Genomic DNA, 26142 nt, shown 5'->3' with positions numbered 1-26142 from the left:
AGTCCTGTTAAAAGATAGGAATTTTACAGGTGAAGAACCTGAGGCTCAGAGAGGTCACTTGACTCCTAAATGGAGAGACCTTCTAGCCCTGAGTTTGGTGTGTAGTGTTGCTTTTTGGAGTACAGGATAACTTTTTTATTTCTATAAATGATATGAGAAAGGACAAGGAACTGTAAATATAGTGTCTACAGTGTGATGTCATACAGAGGAAAGGACACTGAAAAAGTTCAAGGTCTGGTGTCTAATACTGTCACTGCTGCTTTCCGGTCCTAAGGCCTGGTCTCCAGGCTCTGGTGAGGATGTGATGAGAACATGAATCTGAAAGTGTTCTGTACATAGTAAGGTGTATTTGTGGGTTGAACTGTGTCCCCCGCAAAAAGGTATGTTGAAGGTCTAACTCCCAGTACCTGTGAGTGTAACCTTATTTGGAAATAGGGAATCTGCAGTTGTAATCAAGTTAAGACAAGGTCATACTGGATTAGGGTGGGCCTTAAATCTAATGACTTGTGTCCTTATAAGAAGGCCTTGTGAAGACACAGAGACAAGGACACACACAGAGGGAAGACAACCATGTGAAGGCAGAGGCAGAAACTGGAGTAACTACAGGCCAAAGAATGCCAAGGATTACTGGCAACCACCAGAAGCTAGGAAGAGGCAACGAAGGATTCTTCCCTGGAGCTGAGGGAGCACAGTCCTGCTGACACCTTGATTTCAGACTTCTAGCCTTCAGAACAGTGAGAGAATAATACGTTTCTGCTGTTTGAAGCCATGCAGTTTGTGGTAATTTGTTATGGCAGCCCCAGGAAACTAACACAGGTGTGCCATGTGTGTAAAGGATACGCCTTGTATCAACGGATGGTTCAGCATCGCACGTACACTTCTCCCAAGTGAAACGACCCATCGGTGCTGAAATGCTCCCCAGACTAATGATTTTCCTTCCTTGCTGCCTAAGTTACCCACATTTTCAGTTTGTCCTTTCTTTAGCGAGAAGGACACAGGACAAGCTGTGCAGTGGGGTGGAAAAAGCACAAAGAAGGTCTCCAGGGACTATCCTCTTAAAAAAAAAGCACCAAGGGGGATGCTGAAGGGGGATGTCTCAGTGCTAGGCAATTACTGTGGGCGCAGATGAAGGAGGGAACAGCAGAGATGGAGGTCCCCAGAGAGGATGCTGGCCAGCCCCATGGAGCGTAAGCACCGAGAAGCACAAGCACAAGGCAGGAAAGAGGGTCGGCGCAGATACACATCAATATATCCTATTCCAACATGTCAGCCCCTCCTTTGGGTCAAAGACTCTTGGCAACACGAGGTAAGTCTATTCATTAGGCCTGCACTATCTCCTGTTGCCTTCTGATCTGGGTTTTCCTATCCCTCTTGCATGTGCTATGAAGGTAGGATAGGGCCGGGGCTTTCGTCTGCATTTCATAATATTCTTGTGGGAAAAACAAAACAAACACAATACCAATAAACCTTTGTGTCTGGATGGGATTTAGAATTTACAAAGTGCTTTCACATACAATCCCTCTTGATTGGGCCTCCTTGTGAACGATCCAGAGGTGCTTATCCATGAAACACAGGTCTGTCCCCTAAATCAGAGATTACAGGAAGTCCTAAGCAGAACCATGCCAACCTCCCAAAGTGGATACGGGTCAGGTTAGGAAACCATAATACACACAGGCCAACAATCCCAATATGCGGCCTTATCCAATAGCAAGGAGCAGACTGAGCTCATGGCACCAGTGGAATGCCATCTGGGCAAGAGTCCCAAGATGAAAACAGAGGACTTCTGTTGTCAATAAATGGGAGACTAGGTGAATTGGACCAACCCTTCCACTAAGGACAATCAAAAGGCTGTACAAACATCTTAAAAGCATCAACAAGCAAACAAGATTCTAAAGAATTGTTAGGCTGACATCCCAGAGAGGACAGGAATCCAGACAGGTAGGCCCAGCATTCAGGGCCACTTTTCCCTGGAGGCACTTGCCCATTTGGAAGAGGTGACTAAGAGAATGAGCTGTGTGTTTCTGGAAGTCTTGCAAGGTTGGGGGTCAGGGGGTGTTGGAGTTCAGGGTCCACCAAAGGTGGGACACTGATAAACCACTGCCTGTTTTGGGCTGAGACCCCAGATGGTTGTGCCCTAAGGGGTAAGGATGAACCGAAAGCAAACCAGCCCTTGCACAATCTGATAGGTCCGCAGTCTGCCTTCAGTGGCCAGGAAATCTCCAACTTTGAATCTGGAATAATGTGATCTCAGAATTCTAGTGCCCCGGCCATGTGACAGAAGCAAACAAAAACCCCCTCTAAAGGAAGAGTCATCCTAGATCTGAAAATCTCAATAAACAATTTTTCAAATACAATGTCCAGCACAAAATAAAAAATAATGAGGCACAAGAGGAGACAAATCAGGGGGAATCAGCAGAAATTAGGCAAAAGAAACATACTCATGGGGATTCCAGTTATTGGAATTATCACAGATTGAACACAGGCAAAGTTCTAGAAAACTCTCACCACCAGTAGTAATTCTGGATATTTGAACTCTTAACACTCTCTCTAATCCATCCTCATTTGTTGCCTGGATTGCTACAATCCCCATTCTCTCTGCCTTTACCATTGTCTACCTTGGCAATCTGTCCTAAATTGCCCTTTCCAACCTCATCACATAGGACCTCTCTGTCTCACAATCTAAAGTCACATAGCACAACTTTCCTGTGAGTATTCTCCCTCTGCCTTGAATGTCTTCTCCTGCATCTTCCTGAAAAATGCCCCCTCAACCTTCAAAGTCCAATTTAAACCTCTCTCCTTGAAGCCTTTCTGAATTCATAACTCCAGCTCTCACAGCTCTGTATATACATCTATTAAGTATTGACACATTGTATTATAATTATTTGTTTATAAGACTGTTTCTCAAGTACACCGTTAACTTCTTGAGGTTAGGATCTATCTTATTCATCTAGAGTTCCTGGCATCTAGCATAACGCCTGGCTGAGTATGTGCTGAATAAATATTTATGAAAGAAGGAAAGATAGGGCTTCCCTGGTGGCGCAGTGGTTAAGAATCCACCTGCCAATGCAGGGTTCACGGGTTCGAGCCCTGGTCCAGGAAGATTCCACATGCCGCGGGGCAGCTAAGCCCATGCACCACAACTACTGAGCCTGCGCTCTAGAGCCCACAAGCCACAACTACTGAGCCTGCGTGCCACAATTACTGAAGCCCGCGTGCCTAGAACTCGTGCTCCGCAACAAAAGAAGCCACCAGTGAGAAGCCTGCGCACCACAACGAAGAGTAGCCCGCACTCACTGCAACTAGAGAAAGCCTGTGCACAGCAATGAAGACCAACGCAGCCAAAAATAAAATAAATAAATAATTTTTTAAAAAATTAAAAATAAAAAAAAGAGTATTCTTAACAGGTGCTACAGACTGTTATGGATCGAATTGTGTCCCCCCAAATATCACATGTTGAAGTCCTAACCCCTAATGTGACTGTATTTGGAGATAAGGTAATTAAGGTTAAATGAGGTCATCAGAGTAGGGCCCTAATCCAATAGGACTGGTGTCCTTATAAAAAGAGGAACAGACACCAGAGAGCTCTCTCTCTCTCCATATGCACACAGAGAAAAGGCCATGTGTGGACACAGCAAGAAGGTGGCTGTCTGCAAGCCAGAAAGAGAGGCCTCACCAGAAACCAACTCTGTTGGCACTTTGATCTTGGACTTCCAGTCTCCAGAACTCTCAGAAAATAAATGTCTGTTGTTTAAGACTCCCAGTCTGTAGTATTTTGTTATGGCGGCTCAAGCAGACTAATACATAGACCATTTCTGGGATTTCAAACATGTATAAATACACATGAATACACAATGAAGGGAAGAATTCAACTCAAACTGACAAGAAAGCGTAGGGAGTAGAAAAAATTACATCAGGAAAATGGCTTTTTAAAAAGTTTTATTTCAAGAACTTTGTTTTTTACTGGTATTTCAAAAAAAGGTGGGTCAAAGTACAAAAAAAAAGTCAGTTGAATAACAGCATAGGTTTAGAAATCACAGCAGCAGAAGCAATGTACAGACAGCACAGACAAAACAATCCAATGTATGCAATTCTCTTTAGGTTCTTTGCATATTTTGTGTTTTTTCCCTCCTGTACAAAATACACCAAAGCATGCCATGAGATCAGAAAAAAGAAAGGAGTTTAACAAATGGTTACAAGAAATACTCTGTACAAGAGGAGATGATTCTTCTCCCCTCCCCACCCCCCCACCCCCATTTCCTCTCTTTTTGCTCTGCTTTAGGTTAAGTTGTTCTGAAGACAATTCACCTCCAAGTCGGCCTGGTCACCTTTGCCACCCTCGAGTTTGGGCGACATGGAGTTCTGAATGTTAAATGGCTCCTCCTCTTTCAGGCAGGACTTGAGAGCTTCCTGGATTTTATGGGGAGCACTAGAATCATCCTGAAAGAGGAAAAAAAAGGTGAGGGAGGGGTGGGAAGGAGACAGTGGGTAGAGGGATCAAATAACATCTCAGACTTTTCAATTTGGCTGAAAGAATCATAACTGAAAAAAGGAAGAAAGCTCTGAGACGTGACTGAACCAAAGAGACTCATTAGCAGCTACTTTTTAGGAACATCATCCTCAAAAACACTGGCCAGATATAGATGAAAACTTGCCAGGTAATTGCATTACAAATACCTTTAACTTAGGCCAGTGTGAGGTTTTCTCTTTGGCAGAGACTGGGGAGAAACAGTCCCTTTTAATACTTGGCCTGACCCCTCTAAAGCCTCACCTGTTGGTGAGCTCTGCCTGGCCCCTCTTCACACGGCCCTCCATCTTGTTGAGTTCTGCTCTCACAAAAAGGTCTTGCTCAGGAACATGACTTGTCGGTGTATTCAGTGGGGCACAAACTGGACTGTGGTCAGGTGCAGAGCTGTTCCTGGCAAAATTAGGGCCTCTCTCCCCACAGCAAATATATGTTCTCTGACTAGAGGCTGGAGATGTGTGAGCCTCTGCCTATCAGAATTTATCTACCAAAAGATGCTAACTTACAAGGTGTTTCCTCAATCCAAGCCCTGTGCTGCTGGTTCATGACCCATCTCTGACTGGTACTCGTGCCCTCCTGCCTATCCACGTGTGCTGCCTGCAGCCCTGTGACAAGCTCCTGAACCTGAACTGAATTTGTTAAAGGTTTTCAGGAAACCCACACTGCACTCAGAGAACTCTTACAGCAATGCCTGCCTTCCCACTACTCTTTTCCTTTAGGACCGCCTGAGGGGATTTTACCCTGTGCAACTCAATGGGCCTCAGTTCTTTCTCAAGTGCTTGGAACTGTGCTGATCAAAGAGGTCGTGTAGCTACCCAGGCAGGTTCATGGATGGCAAGAAGGGTAACGTCCCTATCTGATCAGCTAGCTCAGACCTTTCTTGCTTTAACCAAAATTCAAGGTACTCATCATGCTTAAGGACCAAGGCATTCTCCACAAAACTGTGAGCTTGGGTCTCCCTGGTGGCGCAGTGGTTAAGAATCCGCCTGCCAATGCAGGGTACACGGGTTCGAGCCCTGGTCTGGGAAGATCCCACATGCCGCGGAGCAACTAAGCCCGTGCGCCACAACTACTGAGCCTGCGCTCTAGAGCCCATGAGTTACAACTACTGAGCCTGTGCACCCAGAGCCCGGGCTCTGCAACAAGAGAAGCCACCACAATGAGAAGCCCGTGCACCGCAACAAAGACAAGCCCCTGCTCACCGCAACCAGAGAAAGCCCGCGCACAGCAAAGAAGACCCAACGCAGCCAAAAATAAACAAATAAATAAATTAAAAAAAACACAAAAAACTGAGCTCTTGTCCATGCTCCCTGCTACTGAATTTGACCCATAATGGCACTAGGTCAGGCAAGTGACTAGTTGGAAAGTAGGGAAAGGCTCCAGGCCTACATCGGTTGCTACGGGTGTTTAAACGTACTGTGCATGTAGAAATCACTGTTACCTGCCCCTTGCTCCAGCCTCACTTAGCACTTTCCCAGAAGACCAGCTTGAACAGAACAATTTGATAGAGTTTCAAAGACCTCAGGAGTAATTTACAGACCACAGCGGAACACATGTTCCCCATTTCCAGTGAGACAAGCACAAGAGGAAATGAACTTCATTCTGTGCTGAGGCAGGTTTCAGGCAAGGCAGCTGCGCACAGCACGCATAGGCACTTGATATTTTCTACCACTGCTTGCAGAGGTTTAGAAAAAACTGTTCAATGGCATAAATGTATATGTGCTGAGATGGAAAGATTGCCCTGATATATTAAGTGTATTTTGTGCACGCACACACACACACACACACACACACACACACACACACACAGGTTTTTTATAGAGAGGGAAGCAGAATGAGGCAGAACTTCTGTATTGTGTGGGGGAAGACGTTGGGCATGATCGCTTGAGACCCTGAGTAGAATGGACTTTGGATCACAGCAAAACTAAAAGCAAAACAAGATGGCCTGTACTCGCCTCTCCTCTTACAAGTGTGGAAATCACTTTCATGTTTTTCAAGATAACTGCCCCCACTCCCACCCCATCACACACACCTTGGGGGGATGCAGGGGCACAGGGATATTCTCATAATGTGAAAAAAGTGGATTTGGTGAGTCTTATAGACCTGGGCATCAAAACTGTGATGCCATGAGGGTGGGGACCCAAATTAAAACTGGCACCGTGAGGGCTTATGGGATTTGGACAGATGAGAAAGCTGCCTTCTGGGTCAATAGGAGGAAATAGTAGATCCTAAAAATAAGGAACACACGTATCCAGACAATGCTATGAGATGAGCTAAGTACCTTCAACATGTAGAACGGGTGAGGGTGTGTCTGGACCAAGATGGAGCTATCCCAGTCCAAGTGTTTCCCTCAGAGCTCCATCCTCTTAAGCCTAGGGTTGCTGAATCCCTCAGCAGAAGGATTATGCGCCTTTGATTTGGTGGAAGTCCCTCATCAAGAGGGAACTGGACTTCCCTCTGGTCTAAGTCCTGGGAACTGTTTCTGGCATTCTGCCCCAGCGGCATGGGCATCCTTCAGCCAGGGGTTCAGGCCTGGACGCCTGCTTGTCCAGACACAAGCCTCTATCAGAATGGGGTGGGCAGTCAGTGTTTTACCAAATACATGGAAGAAACAGAGACTGGGAAGTAAGAAAGGTTTAAATTGGGGGGTGGGATGGCGGTGGGAAACACTAAGGGACATCTTGGAAGGTCTGTCAAATCGCAGGAGGACCAAGTTACAGCCATGCATTGCTCTAACAGCACAGCTGTGAGAACCAACAGGGTGGCTCTCAGCGCTTGGGCAGTTCGCCCATGGAGTTCAGGTGACTTCACTCATGCTGTGCAGCCGGAGAGCGCCCGGCTTCCTACACACTCGCCATTCCTCCTGGAAAACGGCAAACCTCCACAGCAGGGGCTGAGGAGCTTTGGGCTTTTCCTTTTCCTCCGAAGTTCCTTTCCTAGGCTGGCTGCTCAGCTCCAGAAGACTCACACGCACTCGGCCGCTGGCTCACCAGCCACAGGGCCCCAGGTCAGTCCAGAGGGCCCAGGCGAGGAGCAGCACAGAGCGATGCGTGTAGCAAAGGAAAGGGACGTGCCCTCTACACAGACACCAGCCACGGACCCTTCCCCCACCAGACCCAAAGCAGCATGGTTTTTTTTGTTTGTTTGAAATCTTTTCAGAGTGTGGCTTACAGAGATCACTGAAACTGGGTAGGAAAATGACCCATTCAATCTCCTTGACTTATGTAAAAGAAAGAACCCCTCTACTAAGATAAATAAAACTCTCCAAAATTTTAGGAGATGCCAAAACCAACAAGGAAATTTGAGGGGTGAAGGGAGAGGGATGGGGAGACTAAATGAGCAGGCTTGACTCAGGTGCCCTCGTTTCAGCTCCTAGCTCACCTGGAGGTTTTCTCACTTTCATCCTGCTGCTAGCATCGCTTGTAAGCAATCACTGTGGTGGCTGAAGCAAGGGCTAGGGCTCCACTTCATCATAAAGCGGCAACTGTCTTAACTGTCAATGCCCACAAGATCTTGACTATGACCGAGTCTGACTTCTGGGCTGGGTGGAGGGAATTAGAGATGAAGTTTGTAGAAAATCCACCTGCTGGACAGGAGAGTCACCCCCTCACATGCTCAGAGTTTTGGCAGAAAGGACAGGATGTGTCCTGGGGCACAAGCTGAGGGAAGGATGCCAGGTGGAAATGGCCCTCAAGATCCAAGAGGAGCTAGAGAGCACGACTTCGCTGAGGGATGCCCCGAGTGCTGCCCAGACAACCCCATGGCCCTTCTCAGGCAGAGTCTACCATGGCTGACCACCCTGCTCCATTCCATTTTTGTTTTGACATATTCTTTTTTTTAAAAATTTATTCATTTATCTATTTATTTTTGGCTGCATTGGGTCTTCGTACGTGCTTTTTTCTCTAGTTGCGGTGTGTGGGGGCTACTCTTTGTTGCGGTGCGTGGGCTTCTCATTGTGGTGGATTCTTTTGTTGGGAGCACGGGCTCTAGGCGGGCTGGCTTCAGTAGCTGTGGCACACGGGCTAGTAGCTGTGGCTCGCGGGCTCTAGAGCGCAGGCTCAGTAGTTGTGGCGCATGGGCTTAGTTGCTTCGTGGCATGGGGGATCTTCCCGGATCAGGGCTCAAACCCGTGTCTCCTGCGTTGTTGGCAGGCTGGTTCTTAACCACTGCGCCACCAGGAAAGCCCCTCTGTTTTGCCATATTCTGAACTCAAGGTCAGTGGCAGCTTTCATGGACAAATGCCTTGCTTTCACAAAGTTGGCTCAGGCCAAGAAGAACTGGAAACCTTTGTATTGGCTCATGCAACCAAGGCCTCCAAGAGGAGCTATTTCTTTCCCCTCCATCTTGGTGAAGAGGAAAGGTGGACATAACAAGGGTGCCCGAAATGCATGAGTCGGAAACTTTGCTAAGGACCCTCGCACTCCATGGACAATAAACACCCTGACTGCAGGCACCACTGTATGGGTCAGGCCTGCTGTCCCACATGTACGAGATGGCAGATCAGACAGTGGACCTGAGAGACCCCATGGCAGGCCATCATTCACTAGTAGTCCATAAATGACAACTAAATGCACATCACTGCAAGAGGCCTGGTAAGGTAGGGATAGGGTGTCCCAAGATAAGGCTCATCCTATATCCTTGTGGGTTGATTAAAGTGGTTACCAATCTCAGCGATGACAGGACATGTTGTTCTCTTGGTTATTATGTCCATCTTGAACTTATTAATATCTTGGTGCATAACAAGTATGTTCTTTCTCTACCCTTTATATCAAAGACTTTAAAAAAATTATCCTAAATTGGCCTCTTTCGTTTCTTATTTTAAATAGACCCCTTTGCTCCTCCTCCACCAGGCCAAGCTTTTCTTTTCTGGGATCTGGTGATCAAGGTCTCATGTACTATTATTCTCTCTTTCTCCTTCTGGGGCTACACTTTCCCCACCTATAAAAAGAAGACAATGGTCTAGATCTGTGCTGTCCAATATGGTGGTACTAGCCACATTCCGAGAGTTCTGAAGCCACAGGTAGCTGATGGCTGCTGTAGTGGACAGTACAGACACACAACTTTTCTATCTCACAGAAGTCCCTCTGGACAGCACTGGCCTAGACTGTGAAGGCCCCTGTGAGCTCTTATACTCTATGGCCCATTATTTCAAAGAACTTCTTCAAAATTTCCTCTTAAACTCCACTGTTTCCATCTGAAAAGTCTTAGTTTCACTCCGTTATCTGCGTAATGATGCATTTACCTGGAGGTATGGAGCCTGTGTCATGTGCAGAATTCTTGCGTTTGGATCTGATATGATTTGGGGTTTGGGTGGTTTCTGTTTTATTTCTGAAATTCTGACAGTACCCAGTATTTGACTGGTTAGTCTGGTCCAGATAACACACTGGGCCAGTGTCTTTAGAAAATGGTCTATTGGGACCTTTTATTGGGTTTCAACTTGTATTTATGAGCCTATACTCCTAAGGACAGATTCACCCCTAGACTTAAGCTTCCACCCTACCATAAGTGTTTTGTGCTTACCTCAGCCGTAACCAATGTATATAAGCCTGCTCATTTTTAGGGTCCTCAAAACAGTGTCAAAGACACTGTTTTTCCAGCCATCCCAGAGGTTTTCCCACTCATCCTAAAGAGCAACCACCATTTGCTTCAATGACCAGCAGGAAATTCCCTAGCAATGAAAGCGGAGCCTTTCTCCTTGATATAGAAAATAGAAAGACAAAAATCAGACTTCTAAAGCCTAGGTGAAGCTAAAAATCATGTGTCATCCTAGAAACAGATCTTCTGTACTTTGTATAACTTTGTTTGTCCGGGAAGTGGTACACCATCACGCCCTTATTCTCACTTTCACGGCCCCAACTGCCTGCCCTATCCTGATCCTCAGAGCTCTGAAGAGTGGCTCCACACTCTGAAGTGGACCAGAGATGTGGCCAGGGGCTGGAGCCTACACAAGGACAGATGTGAAGAAGACAAGTTACCTGACAGATAACATTATCATAGAGAGCCAAGGCACAGGCATGGGGGGGAGCAGGTATGGGGAGCGTTGCAAAGTTTCCTTACGTTTGGGTGAGAGCCCTCAGCAATGGTGGAGAGGGAGAAGTTATCATTGTGGAGCTCAGATGGGGTCCGGAATTTGCTGGTTAGGACAGAAGAGAGAAGGGAAAAATGTAAGTGAAACGATCACAGCAAAATCTGATAGAAGCTTCATGGGTCAGGGACTGTATTTCATCAAATGCCACAGATGCACCACTATTTGATGTACCACTAAGAAAAATCTTCTACCATTTAAACCATGATCCAATGCTTTCTTATCACCTAGAGTTTTTATTACACACTTTAAGGAGCTCATTTAGACTTTAGATAAAGAACTGACAATGATATGAACAGCTATGACCACGTTTGTGCATGCCAGACAATTACAACTACATCATGACTGCCATCAGTCCAACAGTGGTTATAAGACGCCAGCGACTGTAAGACACAAGCCAGTTTCAGAGATGTTAATATGTGAAAAAAAACGTGTATCTTAGAATCAATAAGCTGCAGCAGTATCTGTAGTGCACTGGGTACATGCAGCATTTTCAGAGCAGTAACCAGGCTTGGGAAAGAAAGAAGGTATGCAGAAGGAAAAAAGGGAGGCGGCATCTGAGCTGAAGGGCTGCGGAAGCCATGTTTTGCACAAAACACATAACCAACTACAGGAGGACGACCTAGGAGGCCCTTCCCTGGGCCTCAGCTCTTGCTTCTCCACTCGCCTGGCAGCTGCTTCTTCTCTCCTATCTGCAGCAGCCCTGATCGGTGGTCCCGTCCCCACCCTGACCCTCCCCGCCACTCCAACCCTCTGGTGTCAGCGTGAGGAGCCAAGGGTCTTGGCTTGTGATCACAGGCACAGATGCAGCCCGCCTCAATGCACAGGCACAATGCAGAGGCCCTTGCAGGCCCACAACGGTTAGCTGAAAGGCTGCAGAGAGCTGCTGGCATCTGCACATCTCACGAGTTCACCCAGCAAAGGAGCAACAGATGGCGTTTTGTCCTTTTCCCAGGACCCGGGGCAAGTCCTTTGGTCACGTTCTCTGGAGGGAGTCTCGGGTCAGGGGGAGGGGATTACTTGGACAACAGGTTGAAATGGGGGGTGGGCGGCAGGTCTGCATAAATTGTCTCTTGGGTCCCGAGGAAGCTGAACTCCAGTCTCCTCCTTCTGTGACTCCTGTGACATTTCAGAAGGTTCTTTACTTTGCTTAGTGACCACAGTGATTCTCTCATAGTGTGTAAGGTCACATTCGAGTGTTCAAGCATGGACTTAAAGGGTAAATGCATGCTGATTCTCACATGTGCACAGTAGTCACTCCTCTTCTAAGAGCTGAAATGAGACTCCATATCCCCACACGGCCCTTAGAATCCACAGTGGAGAAAGTGAGGGCCGGGGTCTCACCACCCCCCACATTCTACTTAGGAGGGCTTCCTTGAGTCCTCTGCCCTTCTGCCTGGACCAAGGATTGACAAGTTTGGAAAGCAACGCACTGCAGTGCTAGACCCTCTCACTGAGGAGGAGCTGGTATTGAGTGACAGCAGATCTGAGGGAGCTGGAGTCACTTCATGCTGATTTGTGAGCAAAATCCTCACGCTGGCCACTGGCTGTCAGAGACCCAGGAAGCAGGTGCAGTCAGGTGGGGGTGGGGGACCGAGCACAGTAACGTACTTGACCAGAGTTGGGAGCTGCTATACTCAGGTTACCTTTTCTAAGCACCTTCTATACGGCGGGGTGTGTGTGTGTGTGTGTGTGTGTGTGTGTGTGTGTGTGTGTGTGTGTGTGTGTGTGTGTGAGGAATGGTGCTGGGCAGCTGCAGTGTGCCACAGGGGCTTAACCTCGGCTGCAATTCCAGCACATTCTGTGTAGGAATGGTTACGCTTGGGTGAATTTTTGGTATGAAAAACACAACCAGGGATGGAGAGCAGGTGCCAGAAACCCTCAGGACTACATCCCTGGGTCAGATGGGGTGGGGTTGGCTGTCACAGACTCACTTGGTCCTGCGCAGCTTGGTGTTCTCTGTCTTGAGCAGATAGAGCTTCTTGGCGAAGAACACCGTCATCATGAAGAGCAGGAGCAGCACAAGGGCGGCCGAGCCTACGGCCACACACATCACCTGGAAGTCAGTGATGATGGACTCGCAGCGCATCCCCTTGTGCCAGATGTAGTCCTGTGTGTTGCACCTGCAGCGGTGACAGGGTGAGACTGAGGCGATGGGCTGGCAGCCGTGGCCGCATTGAGGGCCTGGCCCCTGACCCCAGGACTTCCCTCAACCGCCTGCTCCTAGTGGGACTTTGGGGCCCCCATCTGTGCAGACCTTATGGTTGCTATTGTTGCCTTGTCCTTACAACCATTCCATGAAGAGGTTCATGACACAAATGAGGTAACCGGGGAGCTGAGAAACTGAGCAAACTCAGTTTCCAGGAGGGAAGGGAACCCTCGTTTTCCACCTCCGTGAGAATAATCACAGGATTCTCCCAGATCCCCCCAGACCGCCCCAACCCCCCTGGGCTCTGGTGAAAAAAAAAAAAGATGGAAAACAAGACTAACAGGAGCTACAGCTACAAAGTAGTAGGATCCACCCTACACAACGTGAAAAACCTATCTTGTGGCATTGCAGTCCCATCTAGTTCACGTGGCTAACCAGACACTGAAAAATAAGGAAGCGACAGACAAGAACAAACACAAAGACAGATGTATACTCTCCCTTATCTCTGCAGCCCCCAAAGTGCTGCCCCTAAAGCTTCCAGTCCTATTACCATGAGAACTGTCATGAAAGCAGAGTGAGAATCAACCCTCTGGGTGGGTTTCAGTCCTTTCGTTGAGTGACTTTCTCTTGCCCTTGGGACATTCCCAGGCTCCAACTCTTCCAGTGACATTGCTGTTTCCATGGGAACCAGGCTGCTTCAAAGAGGAAAAATGTGGAAGGATACAGAGGCAGGCAAAGGAGGGAGGACATGAACCTCAGGGTGAATGACAGACAAGAGAAAGGGGTCCAGAAACGGGGAAATTTTGCATGGAAGAATTAGGTACTCCACACCTAGAATAGGGCAGGGATACGAGGCTAGAAGGGAATTTTCTCTTTTCCAACTGCCGCTTTGCAGTCGTGGGGGGCTGTTGGAGGATGGCAGGGAAAGAAGATCCCTCTAACCGACCATTCTAGAGAAGTTCAGCCACAGCTCTGCTCATTTCTCTGCAGTGGTCGGTGTGACAGAGACAAAGGCATGCTGCAGTATGCAACCAAGGGCTCAGCAGCCTCCTGTGAGTGGAATGCAAAACAGTTTCCAAGCCAGGGCTGGGCCTGGGTGTACCCACCAGAGGAGGAATCTCTGCTCTGGTAGGGAGGCCCAGTGTGATCCTGGGATGGAAGCTGTGCAAGGGGAGCTGGAGTGGACTTGTGTGAAGCCCTTCTGAGGCAGGAGCCACTGGAGGATCCATGGTCAGTACAGGCATGCTGCTCAGTGAGGACATGCTTACTCTTCCATTTGGGAGTCCTCTGATAGCTCCAGGAGGTTCTGGGAACTGTCTAGCTCTCCAGAGGCAGCAAGGGCTCCAAATTTCATACTCTGATGGGGAGCTTACTTTGAAGGTGAAAACTCAGGCCCCCAATAGGTTGAAAGATTACAATTTTGCAGATTCCATAGTTCCCAGGCTATAATCATTACTGTAGTCCCCCCAACTAGAGGCTGAGGAGCAAAATCACAGGGTTTCCTCATTTCTGGTAGCCCTTAACCAACCAGCAAGGTCTCGTTGCCATAATTTCTTGATCACAGTCCCTCTTTTTGGCAATGGCTGGACAACTCCAATCAGAACTGTGTGGACACATCCGATATGAGTGACGCTAACGTCATGATCATTTACAGGGAAGAAGAACTTCATGGGAAGGAACTGGAACTTAAGCTTTAATGACAAAGGCGCCAAAGGCGCAGCATTCATGCATTCTGTATGTTATTCTTCTACCAGAACATTAAGACCTACAGAAATTTGAATTCTTCACATACCTCCAAAGAGACCAAGAAAAAGAAACATCAGGAATGACACTTTAAAAAGAGACACCCAGATTTGCTCCTCCTAGGACCAGTGGAAACAAGTCCCAGGAAGAATCTGAGGCCTCCATGCCACTTCTAGAGCCTGTAAAGGATGGAGACAAGCAAACCACCCAGGTCACCCCGGACTTGTGCTTCTTCCAGAATAAGCCAGTGAGCTCTCCAGCAGGTTAACTACCTTGCTGTGACGGCAGGTGTATGGGGTAATTACTGATGAGGCATGGGATGGTGGTTGCAGACAATATCCTTACTCTGACGCTAAACTCTCTGGGTCTTTAAAATATGCTGGATTGGGTATCCCCAGGAAGACAACAATCAAGGTAGGAGGGACAAAGCCACGACCCAAAGTCAAGAAACCCCACCACAACTGCTATGCCAGGAAAGACACTCTGCTTGACTTGACCTGTTCGAATGGCTGCTCTCTGGGTCTGCTCCCAACGAGAAGGTCTTCACTGTGACTTTATGTGCCACCCCAGGCATGTGCCCCACAGGGTCACAGGGCCTTCCTCCTGCCACACACATGGCTCAGAGGAAGTGGTCAGCAGTTCTCTCTCCTCTAAGTACATTTATGGGCCTACTCCTTCTACTAGTTTAGTCAGAACTCGCCAACAAGAACTTGCCCTCAAGCCAGCAAAGGCCTTTTCCAAAATCTTTAGCCGAGTCCCTTCGTTTTGCCTCTATAGTTTACTGGTTTGGTAAAGGACACAACACTTAGAGGAAATACACAATCTTATTTCTGAGGAAACTCTCCTAGTGATGAGATCACAGGAAGTGCACATAAGATGTAATTCTATAGAATATTTGCTGTGACTATCCCTTGACCTGGGACTTCTGTGAATGCACAACCTCTGGGAAGCTGTGCCTGTCACATTCCCCTCTCTGCTGAGACAGCCTCCCATGCCCTCTCCAGGAGTTCTCTGACAAGCCCCCGGGAACCTGCCTGCCACACCCTTACCTGCAGAAGGCCCCTATGTTCTCCACCAGGTAGCACTGGCCGCCATTGTGACAGTAACTTGGGAAGAGGTCGCACACTGACCGGCAGGAGCCGTTATGTCGCACAAAGCCACTGCGGCACTCAGTGACATTCTCGCTTGGGGCCAGGTCCCTGCCTGGCTCTCTTGGGCGGGGCCTGAGGGCGATGCTGCTGCCGGGGACCATCCCCAGAGTATGCTGTGGAGGGACAGCATGCCACCGACCGGTGGGCTGGCCTGTCCCGGGCCCCAGACCAGGTTTCTCAGTGGGCACTAGAAGGTCATTTTCATTTTCATCTTCCAGGTCTCTGCCTCCTGCTGCGTCCTTGTCATCCTCCTCTTCCTCCTCTTCTTCATCCAAGTCATCATAGAAGGATGTGGTAGGGTAGAAATCAGATTCATCAAAGGGGGTGAAGTCATCGTATAAATCAAGCAGGCTCCAGGAAGGGGTCTCTTCCCCAGGATCAGGGTGGTGCTCTGAGGTACCTGGAGACCCAGGGAAGCTCCCCAGGTCGGCGCCACGGCCCTCACCATCCAATCCTTCGAAGTAGTCGATGTCAATTATATCTGACGCCGTGTGGGGCTCTAGTGTGCCCTGAAAGGGGTACGTGGGCTCTGGCCCATGAGGGTCAGGTGTGCTGCCTCCCAGGTTCAGCCAAACCTCCAAGGGGCTCTCCTTGGGGAGTTCAGGGTCTGGGCTCAGCTTGTCGCCAGGAGTGGGGGAGAGTGGCCCGTTGGCCTCTGTAGCCTCGGGGGTGGCGGGGGGCGTCGATGACTGCCCGAGGGCCTCGTCGGGAGCCGGGAGCGTGGCTGGAAGGGCCTGGGTGTCGCCGCTGCCCGCCTCTGCCGTCACTCCGCCCAGGCCTGGGTTGTCCGCCTCCAGCCAGGTTGTGTCTGTCACTGCCGCCGATGCCTCCAGAGCCTCCTCTGGCCCGACCCCAGGGCCCACCACCGCATGCTCGCCGCCGGGCGCAGTCCGAGAGGTCTCATCTTCCCCAGCTGCTGGTGGGCCGGCCTTCTCCCGCGTGTCGTTAGCACGCGGCTCCCATGCCAGGACTCTCTTCACCTGCCTGTCTGCCTCGACGGCTCTGCCCGCCTCACGCACTGTGGGAGGGAGGGAGAGGGGCCTGGCGTCAGGGCAGCGGCCGTGGTAGGGCCTTGGGCTGCGCCCCGCCCCGCCGCGGCTGCTCTCCCAGACCCCCGCCAGCCCTAAGCCTCAGCTTCAAGATTTCCCAAGGCCACGCCCCATCGTTAAGTCCCGCCCCGAGCCCGCCCCATAAGCCAGGGAACACACCCAGCCAAACGTTTCCTCGCTCAGGCCCCGCCCCCAAGTGTAAGGCCCCGCCCCCTACACCACCCGCAGTCTAACCAGGGAGGCCCCCGACTCCAGCTCCTGGCATAAATCTTACCCTCGGGGCTCCATTCCACCTCTAGGCCCCGCCCAGGAGTCGCACCCTTAGGGCCCCGCCCCGAACTCTCATCCTCTCGCCCCCCCATCACCTCCAGGTCCCGCCCCGAAGTCTCACCCTCAGGCTCCGCCCACCAGACCCCTTCCCCAGCCAACACCTGGGTCCGCACACCAGAGTAGGGGCCGCCACCCACCACTCGGCCTCCCCCAAGTCTCCCATCTCGTCGTGCGCCCCTTCCCCCGCCCGGGCTGCAGGCAAGGCGCTGCCCCGCCCCCTTGCCACAGCTCGCGGACTCCGCCTGTACCCGAAGCCAGTGGGACCCTGACTCAGGGTGGGGCGCGAGAGCTGCTGGGGTCCCGGTCGCCGTCGGTACCTACCCGGTGCGGCCCCAGTGGCGAGGACCAGCGTGGCCCCCAGAAGCAGCAGCAGCGGCGGCGGCCCCCGACCCGGGACCCCGCCCTCGGCTCGACCCATGGCGCGGCGTCCCGACCGCTGTCCGCGGTCTGCCCGGCTGGCTGCGCCCTCGGCTCGCCGGCCGCCGCGCCTCCCGCCGGTGCTGCGGGCGTATCAGCCCACGATGGGCAACGGGAGAAGCCGCATGCCGCCGCCGCCGTCCGCCGCTGTCCCCGGCGCGCCGCGCCTCCCCGCCTCCCTCGCCGCGGCCGCCGCGCTCTGCGCCGCCCCCACCCCGCCCGCCCCGCCGCACGTAGCTCTGACGCTTGCCCTGCTCAGTCCGCCTGCCAGGGGGACAGACAGACCCCCGGCTCCGGATGCGGAGACAAACGGACGTTGGGTAGCGCGGGTGCAGGCGCACAGCGCCGCGGGTGGCGTTAGCTGCCAGGTGCACTGGCGGGAGACCTGCGGGGCGGGGCCACCAGTGGAGGGCTGGCACGGGGCCCCCACCCGCGAGGAACCCACCCGCCAAGCGACAGGCAAGGAGGCGGGGACGCAGACACCCGCAGGCTCCGGGCGGGGCTCGGAAGGGCTGCAGGGGGCGGAAGCCCGAGCCCGCAGTGTGGCAGTGAGCCAAACCCGGGGGGCACGGAGCCTCTCGGATTTCTGCGCCAACCCTGTGTTCGGGGCGGAGAAGGGTCTCCGGGAGGTCTCCGAGTCCCCACGAGGGAGGGACGGTCGCTGACAGCGCCAGGCAAGGGGGCGAAGTGGACCTCCCAGGTCCTAATCGGATCAGACCTAATCCGTCTGCAGCCAAAGCCCCCGACCTTGCACAGCCAGGCTGGCCGGAACGCATCCCGGGGGCAGGGGGCAAGACCTTCCTGGAACTGTGGCTACAATGCCTTCCCTCTCGCCTCCGCAGGGCAGCCTGGGGAGCGGCCTTTAATGCCGGTTCCTTCCTCCCTCTCCAGGATACATCCCCCCCCACCCCGCCCATGTGTCCCGGGCCACCAAAGCTCAGGTTGGTGGGTAGTCGCTAGCGGCTTAGATCACAGCCTGGGGACACGCGGACGCCAGGCCACCGTCTGTGTGCCCTGTCCAAAGCTCACTCTGCCGTCCAAAACCACTCATCTCTGGATCCCTGCTTGCTGGGGAGTCACGGCCTAGTCACCTAATTTGTCCACCAAACCGACTGTCTGCCTCTTGATCTAGTAACCCAAATGATATCTGGGGTTACTGCTCGAGATGTGGCAACCCTGGTATTTGAGAAACTCTCATTTCTCTCACTAGGGAATCACTTAAGTGACCAAGATAGAGATTCTCCTAATCTCTTTCTAGTACATGTCTCTGGATGGGGTTGCCTTGATTCAAAGTTCGTTTCTCTCACTGGAACTAGATCTGCTGCAGTCTACTTGCTTGTCCTGGTTGTTCCCTCCTCTCCAGGTCTGCTGGGCAAACTCAACCCAGAAAGCTCAGTTCCTATCACCTTTCCATCATCCCTGACGCCTTCTTAGCCTGACCCAAGTAGTTAGACACGTTGGCCCTGATGTCATTGTCTACAGCAATTCTCTATTGGACCACAAGACACTTGAGTGTACAGCTCCTCGTGCAGAGGGAGGCTCCCTAAGGTGGGGAGGAGGCATAAATGAATGAATGGCAACCATCGTACTCCCACCCCAGAACCGTGGGTCTGGAGCTTCCTGCAAAGTGGCTGACTTGCTGAGGCTCTTTCCATGGCTTCATGTTGCCACTGGGAGAGTAAATACCAGTTTGAAATACAACCTTTTCTAAGCAGAGGGCCAGGCAGGACTTTGCACTTGCCTGTTGCCAGAGGCACTAATGCACCCTCCAACACCATCTCTGCTTTCCTGTAGCTTTTTTTCTTTTGGCCTTATGTACAATTCTCTGTGTTGCTCTTCTCTGTGTCTCCTTGACTCTTGGGTGATGGCTGTGAGAGTGGAGGATCTTGGTGTACATGCCTACCTCCTCCTTCCTGAGGCCAGTCTTTGTGGGAAGGAAGCCTCACAGATGGGTCCTTTGGTGCCTAGAGCATGACAACCACTCCTGTGTTTTTCACAAGAAAGGTCTGGATGGGGGCCCTTTTCCCATCCCTCTGTTAAAGCTCTACTTACCCCAGTTTATTAGCTCATTTTAATATACTTTGTGAAATATTTAAGTATATCCTTTTAAATTCAATTTTTGAATTAAGTAAAACAAGCACATGGTATAAAATAAAGTTAAAATATGAACTATCTCCTTCCTCAATGACCATCTTCCCTTCCCTGGAGACAGATTCTGTTACTACTTTCTTCATTTGGGGATTTTAAACTCAACTGTTGCCATTCAGTTTCATTCTGATCCTCCCTAGCAGATCTCACCAGCAGTTTCAGAACCGAGCACAGCACACCTGGTTAGGTGACACCTCCACAAGACAGACAGCAGAAGCTCATCAAGGAAGTGGAGTGTGACTGCAACAGCAGGATTTGGCATCAGATCTGTGTGACGTTGGGAGAGTCAGTATCCTGTCTCATGTGTGAAAGTGGTAATAACCATACAGTGTCAAATGAATGTGATATATATATTTTTTTCTGAGCACAAGGGCTACTAGGGTAGACATAGAAACTGGAGTGAAAGGGAAATTGACCTCTCTCTAGAGCTTACACCCATGTCCCCACATTCAAGTCTCATGCATTTGGGCATCAGGGATGCTTTGAGGCAATGGCTTCTGCATGCCTCTGAAGTTCCCACTGGGTTTGGCAGTACCAAGGCAGGCACAAGGCCCATTGCCATGGCTACAGCCTGCCGCCCTGTGCATAGAAAGCCACCAACTTTGCCAGGGGGCTGCTGTCCAGGGCATAGCTGCTCCTGTTGCCATCGCTGGGGGCATACTTCAGTCTGAACAGGAAGTAGCACAGTTCCTGGCTTTAAGTCCTCAGTAGTAACCACTACCATTTTCCTGTTTTCTTTTTTTTGGGGGGTATGCGAGCCTCACTGTTGTGGCCTCTCCCATTGCGGACGCACTGGCTCAGCAGCCATGGCTCACGGGCCCAGCCGCTCCACGGCACGTGGGATCTTCCCGGACCGGGGCATGAACCCATGTCCCCTGCATCGGCAAGCAGACTCTCAACCACTGCGCCACCAGGGAAGCCCCATTTGCCTGAGTTTTTAGTTTTCTTAGTGCTCTAATTTGTCTTATTCTGCACAACCATACTATTAATGTTTTACTGGTCATTTTACACACTTGCAAATGGACGCTGAGATCATGCTAATGAAGTGGTAAGGCTAGAATTTGAACTAAGATCTTAATTTCAAATCTTTTCATTTTAATATGGAGGCTTTTCATTCTTGCTTCTTGATTTCAGAAGAGGAATCAGGATGCAGAGGTAGGGCCTCACTTGGCTGAATGGAAGCCCAGCCTCTCGCCCTGCCCACCACTTCCACCTGGGTGTTTAAAAGTTAATGCTGTGTTCTCTTAACAGAGTACAACACAGCAGTCCAGACTTACATTCTGTATCAGTCAGAAAGGGACATCTAGCATGGCTTCTCTCCTGCCAGTGTGCTGCATAGACACCTGGTTCTGGGCTGCAGGGCAGTCAGCTCTGCGACATTTTTGGTGATGGGCTGCTGGGAATGGTCCTTCTTGCACCTTTACCAGAAGAAGGGAAGAGCCAAGGGGTGGGGGCCTGAGTTCTTTGTGCTGACCACCACCTCCTCTCTCTGCAAGTTCTGGATTCTCAACTTGCACAAGTGCTCTCATCTTAGAAAAAGACATTACAACCTGGAGGCGGTCATCTTGTTTGGGGAGTGGGTCTGCTACAAAATTGGCAAGTCCCCTGAACTTCATTACCCCAAAGCCAAGTCAGCTGGGAGAAAGCCACACAGCCTCAGACATGGAGCAACCAGGCTTGTCTTCTTGCAGAAAAGTCCTGCTGCCTCAGCAGGCAACCTAAGTGCTTCTCGGGAACCCCACAGTTAACACAGAATAGGCAGACTGGAACAAGGAATGCCACAGTCAATTTGGATGGCCGTGGGAAATCCATTAGTGTCAGGGCCAAACCAGCCAAAGAAATCAAGAGCCCCGCCCACTTCCTAAACCCTTCAGGACCACTTGATAGTGAGGGAAGACAGCCGCAGAACCAGAGTGGGAGGTGTTTTCCTTCGTGTCACAGCTGTTTGACAGTAGTGGTGACTGTACTGTATTCAGGCATGGTGATTTTGCTGAGGCCTGCAAAGGCTGTACCCTAGGGGTAGGTGGTGGTGTAAGGTGGCTGCCAGAAATCAGTCACCTGGTTGCTCCCTATGCATTTGGAGGGGCCTGGAAAGGCCTCTGGGGGCAGTAAGGAGTAAAGATGGCTCCAGTTCTACAGGGCACGCCAGGAGCAAGACAGGGGACAAGACAAGGCTCTCTTCTGCTGGGGTCCCATGAGAGCTGGAATAGGGATGGGTGGTCCAAGAGAGAAGTAGCTATAATTAATTTTGGAAACTTTGTCTAGGTTGATTTATAGAACTCTCTCCTTCTACCCTTTTAGTCACCCTTTGGGTATGGCAGTCCTGTCTCAGCTCTGTATTAAGGAGTTCAGGATCAAAGATGCTTCCTAATGACAAGAGTAGTGGCAGGGCTAAAGCGAGCCACAGGGAAATGAAGTTCAGGGGAGCTGTTCACAAGGAGGTCCAACGTCAAGCGTCCTGGGCTTGAAGGCAGGCAGCATTTCCTTCAAGAATGTATCTTTCCATCTCCTTCTGAAAGATGACTTCAGTGGAGATAATCCATTAACAGGGGATCAAGGTGCTTTCACGTTATTCCCAGGAAGAAGTCCCCCTTCAACAATAGTGGCGCAACTGAATAACAGCTATGCTCTTGGAACTGTAGAAAGCAGGAGCTTTATAATAAAAATCACAGGCAGAGGTTTGCAGAAAGAACAGGGGTTAGTTGGCATTGGATACATTGGGTATCCAGATGAAAGAGTTCTCTGATTATTCAGATGGAGGTTTTCAGGAATGAAAGTCAACCCTCAGGTTACCAAACCTTGCAGGACAGAAATCATGGAAGAACATCCAATTCACAGACTAATATACACTGTCCCCCAGAAAACAACTGATTAGGCTGTTCCTTTTACTTCATGAACACTTGGCACTATCTAAACTATTTATGGTCTGGTATCCTCCAGACCATACACCTTATCCCCCATTTTTCTACAAAAATGTAAGCGGTCTGGAGTACAGGGGCCTTGCCTTACCTTATTCATAATAATGACTGCATCCAAGTTTTAGTGCCTGCCACACAGTAGGCTCTCAAATGTTTACTAGACTAACGGGCTCACAGAATGACTGTCAGGAACTGCAGAGAGCTTGCTCTACCATACAATCTTCTTAACCAGTAGTTCTCAAAGAGTGGTCCCATGACTAGCTGCATCAGGATCTCCTGGGCATCTGTTAAAAAGGCAGAATTTCAGAACATACCCCAAACCTGCTGAATCAGAAGCTTTGAGGATAGGGCCCAGAAGCTGTATGTTAAACGCGCAGGTGATCCTGACCTGCACTGAAGTTGGAAAACTGCTGTTCTTAATCGCATTTGGGGGAATCATTCCACAGGAAGGATCTGAGGAACCTGTGGAAACCTGGTTAATTGTACACGTCTTGGTTTGCTCTAAAAAGAATTCACACTCAGGTTTATAAACCAGTCTTCAGACTGAATCAAGGATTAACTTTCCTCAACCCTGAGGGAAATGTAGGAGTCCTGTGAGACCCAGCTGGCTCTAGCACTCTCTTCTAGAGGGAAGAGTCGAACAGGTCAGAAAGCACAGCACAATCGGGTGACACACTTCCGTGCAGAGCCAAGTGTTCACCTCCTGGTAGACACAGAATCCGCTTCTTTTGCTCCACTGGGTTCACAAGCATCTTGAAAGCACTGGTTTCCGTTTTCTGCACAGGGCGTGCACCTGTGGGTGCTCAAAGGCTGTCCATGAGAGCGTATCAAAGTTCACAGAATCATCTGCCCTCAATGCCGGCCTCCAACTTGAGGCTGTCTAAACTGCAACCTGACAAACATTCTCTACTGCACCAAGCAGAACTACTCCTCTCTTGGAGGTGCCAGGATGTTGGCCACCCTTCCTGGATAACTTCTACTCATCTTTCTCCACTTAGACCATGGAAATAAAAAGTGGGCAAGGCACATCAACCATATGTTCCTTAAGCCTCATGAAGGTGAGAAGGTGGTCAGTCGGTCAGGAAACCCGCACCACTGAACATTAATTGATGACCAAGACCAGGTGAGGCTGAGTATTTAGACTCTTCTTGGGACACATGAAGAAACTGGTACATGAACGCAGAGAATGGGACTAGAATCCAGAAATGATGTTCCATTTATTCACTGAAAAAGAGGGAGATTAAGCCTTCTTGATGAACTTCTTCCAATCTCCCAAAACTCCCTCTCTTCACTTTTCCAAAATAACACATTGAGAAACATGTTTGTACAAAAACCACATATTATTCCCCCCTCACAAAATCGGGTGGCTGTATTACAGGAATGAAACCAGATCAGACATAAAAAGTCACCACTTATACTGAAACATAACAGTGTAAGAATTCAGGTATTCTGTAGATTACCAGCATAGTAAAAATACTTCCACCTGGATCTTTTAAATTTGAAAGTGATCACATTAAAGACCTGAGGTTACAAGAGACCACAGTATGAACCAGAATTCCATTTTCTTTCTAAGACCTCAGTGGAAAAGGTAAGTATTTGGAATGAATTTCCTTTGGGAAAGACTGGTGTGAAAATAAAACCCTGGCCATTGTCAAAAGGCACGGGGGTCTTTCTGAAGTCAAAAGCAATGGAATTAAACTCCAGTAGGAACAAGCTCATTTCCACTCCAAGAGTCCAGAATAAACTCAAAAAAGGAACAAGGTCTCCTTGGTTCCAGTACTCTGATGGTGACCAGGGCCACCTGGTTAGAGGTAACACCTGAGGGTTTGAAAGGCAAATCTTAACTGTGGTTTAATTTTTTCCTTTTTTTTTTTTGCTTTCTGACATTAAGGAAGAAAGTTCTAGGGTGTTTTATAAACACCTTCCCACACCCTCACATATGTAAAGCTTTATAGAATATATAGAAAAGGTATCCAAAAGATGTTCCACTTTGCATTCTAAATGAAACTGCCACTTGAAACTGTGAAGAAGCCAGGTGCTTTGGAAATCAACCTCTACTCAAAACACCCTTTCCCCACCCATGGAAAGACAGAGGGGAGGGAAGAAGGACAAGAAGAGAACACCAAGAACTCTTTAAGTCACTCATCAGCAGGGGTAGAAATGGGCTCATATTAAGGCATTTTTGTGGCTCTTCCTCTGGAATGGTATTCCACTCTCCTAGCCCGAGAACCTCACCCTCAAAGCATGATGCTCTGATTGCCAAGTGAGCTCCTTGGTACCCACAGCATCTCCTTGACAACCCTGTGATAGATGGAATGTGAGATCTCAGACAGGGAAGGGAGAAGGGATGAGAGGCTGTTGATCCTGCCCCACTTCTCCAATCCCACCCCAAACCTAAAGTACCGCTTCACTAAATCCTTCACCCTGGCTACTGCAAGAGGTAGTTTGGGGACTTGTACCCCCAGCCAACCTAATCAAGTTCCATGAGCTAAAATGTTTATCAGCACTATCTACTTACTCTTTTTTTTTTTAAGGTTTTTTTTTTATAAAGAGGGAGACAAAAAGAATGCATACAAAGCAGTGAATAGTGGGCTACATTCATTGGGTGGCCGTTGCCCTAGACGCCCAAAACTTTCCTGGCTAGTCTAGGAAACTAAGGAATGCCTCCCAAATGCAGCCCTCAAAGCTCACACTGCCCTCAGAAGAACAAGCCCCCCACCCCGCCCCCGGAATCTAACAAACTATCTGCATAGAAAACCAGAACCAGTGGGCCTGGGGAAGAAGTGGATCTGTTCTAATGCTTGTGCTCTCCCCTACCAGGGACTAAAGGGGGATGTTCTGCCAGGCAGGCTGGAGGTTCTCACAGTCCTCACTAGGGATGAAAGTCAGTGGGATCCCTTTGCCCATCTCTTTTAATTCTGGTGCGTCCATGTGTGGCAAAAGTCTCATGAACCTTCACCATCAGCACCATTCTTAGCTCAGATAAGCAGAAATAAGGTCACTTATAATGCCTTAAGGTTTATCCCTTCTGGCTATCCCCTCTGCCCATCATTATTTTTTGGTTCCTATTAACTTAGGATGCTCTCCTTTAAAGCAATAATGACCCATCCCCCCCAAAGAAAGAAAAAGATAATGATTATAAAGCATTATCCATAAAAGCATAAGACAAAGCAAAAAAACTGCAGGAGAGCAAAAATGACAGACATAGAAACACTACTGTTGATAGGACCTGCAGATAAACTGTCAGCATACCCCATACCAGGACAGGGAGACACTGGGTATTTTTAGGATGACCAGGGCACACTGTCACCACAGGCTTCCCCCTGAGTGTTGGAGGAGGACCTAACACAAGACGTGTCAGAGCACGGACAGGGGTGGCAAGAGAAATGGGGAAATAAGGGATGTGTGCTTGGGGCTGCAAGAATAAAAATCCTGAAAGAAACCCAAGGAAGCTGAGTAACACAAGTCCTGTCATCCCCACTCCAGCTGGTGGCGCTGGGCGTGGACGTCCCCTGCATCTTCTAGGCTAGGGCGCAGCCGAGGCTGGTGGGCCTGGAGCGGGAGGCGGAGGGACTCCATCTGTAGGTGGTGGAGGAGGTGGCTGCTGCTGCGGCGGAGGGGGATCTGCAA

General features: G+C 49.8%; 2 protein-coding genes across 3 annotated transcripts in view; both read right to left on the bottom strand.

The window, feature by feature from the left end:
- Positions 1-3919: 3919 nt before the first annotated feature.
- Positions 3920-17618, bottom strand: CSPG5 (chondroitin sulfate proteoglycan 5). The gene is made up of 5 exons (XM_030845344.2): positions 17351-17618; positions 15549-16668; positions 12542-12730; positions 10580-10655; positions 3920-4437 (listed from the first exon to the last, which is right to left on the bottom strand). Exons 1-5 carry the CDS (start codon positions 17445-17447, stop codon positions 4276-4278), a joined length of 1644 nt encoding a protein of 547 aa, XP_030701204.2. The 5' UTR covers positions 17448-17618; the 3' UTR covers positions 3920-4275.
- Positions 16533-26142, bottom strand: part of SMARCC1 (SWI/SNF related BAF chromatin remodeling complex subunit C1) — a 187673-nt gene continuing 178063 nt past the window's right edge. The window contains exons 28-30 of one of the 2 annotated variants that reach the window (XM_070046656.1): positions 23213-26136; positions 22604-22796; positions 16533-16668 (exon numbers count right to left, since the gene is read on the bottom strand). In XM_070046656.1, the coding sequence (XP_069902757.1) occupies positions 26039-26136 (98 nt within the window). In that variant the 3' untranslated portion in view covers positions 16533-16668; positions 22604-22796; positions 23213-26038. Of the gene's footprint in view, positions 16669-22603; positions 26137-26142 lie in introns of both variants that reach the window. The other variant, XM_030845340.2, reaches the window with a different exon arrangement.

The sequence above is a fragment of the Globicephala melas genome, chromosome 11, assembly GCF_963455315.2.
Source record: "Globicephala melas chromosome 11, mGloMel1.2, whole genome shotgun sequence".
In the NCBI taxonomy this organism is placed as follows: domain Eukaryota; kingdom Metazoa; phylum Chordata; class Mammalia; order Artiodactyla; family Delphinidae; genus Globicephala; species Globicephala melas.
This window is presented reverse-complemented; position numbering and strand designations above follow the sequence as displayed.

Bases quoted from the DNA above. Each gene is read 5' to 3' on its own strand.
- CSPG5 (XM_030845344.2), bottom strand. From the start codon at position 17,447: ATGGGTCGAGCCGAGGGCGGGGTCCCGGGTCGGGGGCCGCCGCCGCTG. The intron at 16,669-17,350 runs GTAGGTACCGAC...TCCCTCCCACAG, and splicing joins CGCCACTGGGGCCGCACCGG to TGCGTGAGGCGGGCAGAGCC. The intron at 4,438-10,579 runs GTAAGGAAACTT...TTCCTCTTTCAG, and splicing joins CTGAGGGCTCTCACCCAAAC to GATGATTCTAGTGCTCCCCA.